Genomic DNA, 7,773 nt, shown 5'->3' on the forward strand with positions numbered 1-7,773 from the left:
ATGACATTCAATTCACTTACAATATATCAAAAAAATGTATAACAACTTCGTACAAAGGTATAGTGAATATCAATATTTTTTTATCTGACCTTCACCCCCCCCTCCCCCCCCGTAGCTCCTCAGTGAGGTTAGGACCCTCTGGGTTTAACCGACAGACTGATAGAGAGAAAAAAAAATTATCAGATTGATAAAAAAGAAGAAAACTTCTCCTTTTTTTTAAATAGAAAAAAAGAGTTGAGCAAATAGAGAGACAGGTGTAGAGGAAACAAAGAGGCCAAAATAAACAAGAGAGGACATAAACAACAGAGAAAGAGAGAGAAAGAGAAATCATGAACAGGAAAGAGCGATAGATAGACGGTAGCACCGAACCGGCAACAGCTTGCAATACCTTCTAAAATCTAATCATAGCGCCACGTACCGCACTTGCACCCAGGAAGACAGAGAGAGAGAAGAAGAAAAAAAAAAACAAGAATCCTGATAAGATGAGACCTTACGAAGACACATAAAAGGGGTTGGAGGGACACGAATTAAACTGCTCTGCGCTCGACGTCCACCGCGATGAGGACTCTGTTGTGCTTGCTGGTGCTGGCGGCGGTCGCGTCCGCTCAACTCCATAGGTCAGTGGGGGAGGGGGGGGGGGGGGGGGGGGAGGGGAGGAGAAGAAGGAAGGAGGAAAGAGAGAGAAGAGGGGGATGGGAGGGGGAGAAGAAGAAGGGAGGGGAAAGACGAGGATAGAAGGGGGGAAAGGAGGAAAGAGAGAGAAGAGAGGGATGGGAGGGGAAGAGGAGGAAGAAAGAGGGAGGGAGACGGAAGAGGAGGAAGAAAGAGGGAAGGAGAGGGGAAGAGGAGGGAGGGAGAGGGAAGAGGAGGGAGGGAGAGGGAGGGAGAGGGAAGAGGAGGAAGAAAGAAGGAGGGAGGGAGAGGGATGAGGTGCGAGGGAGGGGGAAGAAGGGTGGGGGGCGAATATTGAGGAAAGAGGGGGAGAGGAGGAGAGAGGGGTGTGTGACTGAGTGAAAGGGTGTAATGGGCTATCAAGGGAGGTAGTGGAAACCGGGAACTAGAGAGAGAGAGAGAGAGAGAGAGAGAGAGAGAGAGAGAGAGAGAGAGAGAGAGAGAGAGAGAGAGAGAGAGAGAGAGAGAGAGAGAGAGAGAGAGAGAGAGAGAGAGAGAGAGAGAGCTGCATTATCACTCATGATGTTAGGTGAATCGCATGCATAAAATTCATGCCAAATAGCGTGCAATATTCTCTCTTATCACTGGGCTTGTAGATGCAATTTGCAGGCCATATCTGCAATGTGCCTCAATCGATGAATACTTGTCTGTCTTGTAGTGAATACTTGTCTGTCTTGTAGTGAATACTTGTCTGTCTTGTAGTGAATACTTGTCTGTCTTGTAGTGAATACTTGTCTGTCTTGTAGTGAATACTTGTCTGTCTTGTAGTGAATACTTGTCTGTCTTGTAGTGAATACTTGTCTGTCTTGTAGTGAATACTTGTCTGTCTTGTAGTGAATACTTGTCTGTCTTGTAGTGAATACTTGTCTGTCTTGTAGTGAATACTTGTCTGTCTTGTAGTGAATACTTGTCTGTCTGCCATAAAAAAAACTCTTATCTATAAAGAATTATAGATAAAACCGAATCCAGTCAGGGTTTCTGGTCGAAATCAAATAACTAAAATACAGTGGACAGTAAATGAGTGGATCAGGCTCGGATGGAGAAAAAAAATATATATTCATAAAGACGGAGGAGGAAGTTGGCTGTCTTGATGTACGTGAAAGAAAATGCATAAACCCGGTGTTACGAAATCTTCTTAATTCGGACTCTAAGGAAGTGTCGTCACCTACAGAGTCCCCCTCAAGAGAGTGCCACGAGAAAGGACCCTCTCGGAGCTCCGTCATTCCCACGCCTTCTTGAACAGCCGCTACGCTAAGGACTACAACCTTACCCTCGATAACTTTAACGATGTAGGTGTCATTTCTAACCTTTTTTATTATCATATTTCGCTTGTATCTTGATGTTTGTTGCATAAGATTGGTGTGTAAGATATAGTGTGTAAATCAGGAACGCAAAACAGATGGCAAAAGAAATTTGAGTGCTTTATAACGAACTACAGCTCCAGTATAGTTAATACTTAGGACATCAATTTTTTGGTAATTGCATAGTAAATATTTTGGCACTGAATATCTGCTTATATGTTCTTTACACGCCCTCGACTACTTAGTGAGAAATAGAGGAAAACCTTCTTACAGCAACGCCTTGTCTTCATCCGATGACTTCGTGATTCGCACTCTATAGAGACTAAATAAAAAAAAAATAACAAATCAACCAGACTACATTTTCACTCCCTATCATAATAAGAAAAAATATATGAATAAAAGTGATAGTCATAACAGATCTTCCTCGTATTCACAGGCTCAGTACTTCGGCCCCATCTACATCGGCACTCCCGGCCAGTACTTCAAGGTGATCTTCGACACAGGCTCCTCCAACATGTGGGTGCCATCTGAGCAGTGCTCCATCATCAACTTGGCCTGCCGTGAGTAAACGAATGATGAGGCGCGGGTTGAGGTTGTTCTGAAATACCTCCTCTGGTGGTCTGTTTGTTTACTTTTCTTTCTGGGTTTCTGCTTTCTTGGTTCTTTTTTTTTTTTTTTTTTTTTCTTCTTCTCTCTCTCTCTCTCTCTCTCTCTCTCTCTCTCTCTCTCACTCTCACTCTCTCTCTCTTTCTATCTATCTATCTCTATCTCTCTCTCTCTCTCTTTCTTACTAACTTTCTATCTTTCTATCTCTATCTCTCTTTCTCTCTCTCTCTCTCTCTCTCTCTCTCTTTCTTTCGATCTTTCTATCTATCTATCTCTATAGGGCCCTATCCCTATCCCTATCCCAATCCCTATCTCTATCTCTATCTCTATCCCTATCCCTATCCCTATCCCTATCCCTATCCCTCTCTCTCCCTCTCTCTCCCTCCTCTGTCTCTCTCTCCCTCTCCCTCTCTCTCTCTCTCTCGTCTCTCCGCTAAACAATGTAGTAGCAGAACACACAGCTCTCACCTCCAGCCCTTGGCTTGAACGTCTATGCAATCTCCACCGGGGGTTGCAAACAGTTACATCGGGAGGATTATTCGTAGCTTCCGTGCAGATACATCTCCATAAGCAAGGCAAGATTAATTGCAATATAACCCGCAAATGCATTCACCTGCAGAGCTGCACAACCGCTACGACTCAGTCCTGTCTTCCACGCACAAGCCCAACGGGACTCACTTCGAAATCCAGTACGGGTCGGGCGCTCTCGCTGGCTTCCTCTCCAGGTAAGTGGATCTGGAAGCGGTGACACTTGGCTGAAGGAAAGGGAAATGGCGAATAGTGTTTTCTTCCTTGTCTCTTGTGGCACTCTTGTTGTTAGGAGGACAGAGGGACTGGCAGAGAGAGGTTAGTATGAGGAGGCATCACTGAGGGTTAAAGAGGAAGCATAATTAGCAATGACAAACTAACATATGTGCAAAAAGACTATTTAAACAAAGCCTTAACATGCATGTCAAAATCACCTCACACTCCATTCCTCCTCAAAGTGACGTCGTGTCCGTCGGTGACGTCACCATCTCGGACCAGACCTTCGCCGAGGCCACGCAGGAGCCCGGCCTGGCCTTCGTCGCCGGGGCATTCGACGGCATCATCGGCATGGCCTTCACCGAGATCTCCGTCATGGGCATCCCCACGGTGTTCGACACAATGGTGGCGCAGAACGCGGTCGACGAGCCTGTCTTCTCGTTCTACTTGAACCAGTGAGTCTTGGGGCGGTCTGGCCCTCGAGGTTTATCTTTATTATTTCTCCTTCTAGCTCTGATCTTTTTCTCGTTGTTCTTGATGGAGTCTTCAGGGTTTAATTTGGGTTTGATTCTTACAGAGTGTTCAAAGTGTTGGCCCAATATGAGGACGACTGGTATCACAGTGTAGAATTCACTCTTGGCTTTAACTTGAATGCGAAACTGATAGTTCTTTGCCCATCATGCTCATACGCTTTGCAATGGGACGAAAAAAAATGGAAACACGTCCATCTCCAAGTCTCGACAGAGCTTCATTCCACATTTCAGCTTCTTTAACTTCTCGCGTTCTGTTTCCTCAGCGACATGAACGACGAGTTCGGCGGAGAGCTCGTGCTGGGGGGGTCGGACCCCAACCACTACGAGGGCGAGTTCCATTACGTGCCCGTGTCCAGGGTGGGGTACTGGCAGCTCACGGCCGACGCGTAAGTTGCTGAAAATAAGGACAGTATCTTTGTATGTCATAATGGTGGTTAATACGCTCTTGTGAAATGTTAGTGATGATGGTAGTGATGATGACGACGACTCAGAACTCTGTGGAGATGCATGTGCCTGAATTACCCAAGGGCACTATAGGACAACTAGCTGATACATATAGTTTATCATTACGAACGTATTTTACGATGTAAGCACTAAGAGGTGCATTTTCGAGAGGCCCCTAGAATCCCCGATGCCCTAAAACCTGGATTCTTCCCAAATCCTGAGTTCCTGATCCATCCCAACAGCATCAAGGTGGGCGGCGTGGCCAAGGACTTCTGCAATCCCTGTGAGACCATCGTGGACACAGGCACCTCCCTCCTTGCAGGTCCTAAGGCGCAGGTCAAGGTGGGTATCCTTCTGTCTCGCGAGCCTTGTCTTCGAGATGAATCAGCTGATCATTTCCTTTGGGAACAGATATGATCAGGAGATATTTTTTATCTATTGTTTAATTTCAAATAAGTGCAGAAAAGATGTTCTTCGATAGCTTTCTTTTTGGTTTAGAAAAGTCGGTATATATGCACACACACACACATACACACACACACACGCACGCACATACACACACACACACACACACACACACACACACACACACACACACACACACACACACACACACACACACACACACACATATATATATATGGGGGGGGGAGGGGGTCGTGTATGTATGTATGTATGTACATAGAATACTATCTCTCACTTCCTCAAATGTCATGCAGGAGATCATGCAGGACTTCGGCGCCTTCCCCCTCATCGCCGGCGAGTGGCTGATCGGCTGCGAGAAGGTGCCTGACATGCCTCTCTTCACCTTCACTCTCGGCGGGAAGGACTTCGACATGACCGGACCCGAGCTCGTCATTGAGGTGATTAGTCGCGGGCTCTTTTATGGCTGTTGCCTTATCTGTCTGTCTATCCAAAGGGCTGTCTGACTGTCTGTCTGTTTGTCTATCTGTCTGTCTGTTTGTTTGTCTGTCTGTTTGTCTATTTGTCTGTTTGTTTGTGTATCTGTCTGTTTGTTTGTCCGTCTACTTGATTGTGTGTTTGTCTGTTTGACTATGTGTATGTCTGTCTGTTTTTCTGTTTGTTTATCTGTCTGTCTGTCTATTTGTCTGTTTTTCTGTTTGTTTATCTGTCTGTCTGATTGCCTGTTTTTCTGTTTGCTTATCTGTCTATTTGTCTGTCTGTCTGTTTTTCTGTTTGTTCATCTGTCTATTTGTCTGTATGTCTGTTTTTTCTGTTTGTTTATCTGTCTGTCTGATTGTCTGTGTGTATACTTGTCTGTTTCTCTGTCTGTCTATGTGTCAATGTGTCTGCCCATCTGTCTGATCCAAGGCAGACACACAGACAAACATCCCATCGATCCCATCACCCCATTCTTCCCAACCGCATCATTCCCTCACCTAAAATAATCCCCTCGACCCATGCACGTCCTCCTCCTCCCAGAACGTGGACGAGACTGGCGCCCGCGTGTGCATCGTGGGGATCCTGGGCCTGAACCTCGGCACCATCGAAGCCTGGATCCTCGGCGACCCCTTCATCGCTCGCTACTACACCGAGTTCGACGTCGGGAACAAGCGCATGGGATTCGCCAAGTCCAAGTAGTTGCGTTTTAGCGCGAAAGATGGAAAATAAATATGGAATTACGTTCCTTTTATATGTTTCCTTCGATTAGGTAAAAAAGAGAGAAAAAGTAAATATAACCGTAGGAGATATATGTTTCTTCGAAATCTTCCCTTCATTTAGAGAAAAGACCTTTGAATAAACGGACAAAGATATTTGGTGTGTGTGTGTGTGAGTGTGTGTGTGTGTATGTGTGTGTGTGTGTGTGTCTGTGTGTCTATGTGTGTGTGTGTGTGTGTGTGTATGAGTGTGTGTGTGTGTGATTGTGTGTGTGTGTATGAGTGTGTGTGTGTATGTGTGTGTGTGTGTATTTCTGTGTGTATTAACAATAGCAGATACATTAATGGCCAGGAATGACTTCGTATTTGGTGGTTTAGATATGGACCTTCCTTGTCATGTAAATTGTTTTTTATAATATTATTCTCCGTTAGTGTCTGCACCAAAAAGGGGAAAGTGCCTAAAAGCACAGATGAGAAATGATCTGAAGTGAACCAAAAATTGATGATTTCTGGGAAGGGTAAAGGGAGAGAAAGGGGCAAGGAAAGGAAAATAAATATAGACTAGAAAAAGGGGCGTGTAGGTCAGACAATTGCTACAGGATGCTAATTTGAATAAAGTCTGTCTGTGATAAAGAAGGGAAACGTGAGTGCGTCGAACAAAACATAAAAAAAACATATATAATAGACATGTTGATTACATTTAAGATAGAATAAGATGGTCTCGTAATGTTGCACAAAAAAACAATAGGTGTTATTCTAATGTTCCTTAGCCATCTACATCCACGTACTTGCATACTCTCAAAATCCTAAGACAATTTGCAATCAAAGGAACTAATATTCGAAGATAACCTTGACTATTTACTTCTAAAGACAACTCAAGTTCGCGGATTTATATTCCGAAATGGGACAACTTTACTGAGTGACTAAACAAATAATCTTACACTTGCATGGCGATAAGGCTCTCGGCATTCCCTTAAACAAACACGCTAAACAAATACAAGGAAAGACAAACACAGGCTATGCAACGAACAACTCCAACCAAAGCACCATCTGGCATTTGACATTTAAATCCCAGAATGACTGGGAAAAATACATGAACATTTTTACATGAAAAGTTGAACAGCTAAGTTTAATTTTGTGCGAGGGAACAATAGGTTACTGACGAAATTGATGTCTGATGGGAAAATATTCTGAAAGAGAAGAGAGGGGAGAAAGAGGGTGAAAACGAAAGGTAGTCAGAGAACGGAGGAGAGAGAGAGAGAGAGAGAGAGAGGGGGGGGGGATAGGGAGAGGGAGAGAGAGAGGGGGGGGGGGAGGGGGAGGGAGAAAGAGAGAGAGAGAGAGGGATAGGGAGAGGGAGAGAGAGAGAAAGATAGAGATAGGGAGAGGGAGAGAGAGAGAGGGGGGGGGGTAGGGAGAGGGAGAGAGAGAGAGAGAGGGGGATAGGGAGAGGGAGAGAGAGAGAAAGATAGAGATAGGGAGAGGGAGAGAGAGAGAGAGAGAAAGAAAGAGAGAGAGAGAAAGAGAGTTAGATATGCAAGCACTTGGAAGCCAGCGTATTTTGGAAACTGAAGTAGTTCATCCACTTGTGTTTAACTAAACCGCCTTGTGTTATTTAAACCAGAGAGACAACAAGAGGTTTCACGAAGCGAATGACTTATATAAGTATATGCAAATTAAATGAAATACAACAGTAACAACAACAGGCAGCGATGATGACGAGTAGGTAGCAATATTAGAGTAACTTGTTACTGTAACGGACGATATTATCATAAGGCGTGATAGGAGTATTGTCAAAGTTACTTTAATTATTATGGAGACATGTATGAATGATAATGAAAATGAAGACAACAA

The 7,773-nt window shown here is 44.5% G+C and overlaps 1 protein-coding gene across 1 annotated transcript; it reads left to right on the plus strand.

Moving 5' to 3' along the window:
- The first annotated feature begins 456 nt into the window (after nucleotides 1-456).
- On the plus strand, nucleotides 457-5,945 carry LOC122255822 (cathepsin D). The gene is made up of 9 exons (XM_086552494.1): nucleotides 457-617; nucleotides 1,844-1,961; nucleotides 2,410-2,533; nucleotides 3,199-3,304; nucleotides 3,566-3,778; nucleotides 4,120-4,242; nucleotides 4,543-4,642; nucleotides 5,020-5,163; nucleotides 5,744-5,945. Exons 1-9 carry the CDS (start codon nucleotides 559-561, stop codon nucleotides 5,900-5,902), a joined length of 1,146 nt encoding a protein of 381 aa, XP_086408620.1. The 5' UTR covers nucleotides 457-558; the 3' UTR covers nucleotides 5,903-5,945.
- Nucleotides 5,946-7,773: the final 1,828 nt, after the last annotated feature.

Source organism: Penaeus japonicus, unplaced genomic scaffold, assembly GCF_977035675.1.
Source record: "Penaeus japonicus unplaced genomic scaffold, GWHDUDI00000001_assembly GWHDUDI00000027, whole genome shotgun sequence".
NCBI classification, from domain to species: Eukaryota; Metazoa; Arthropoda; class Malacostraca; order Decapoda; family Penaeidae; genus Penaeus; species Penaeus japonicus.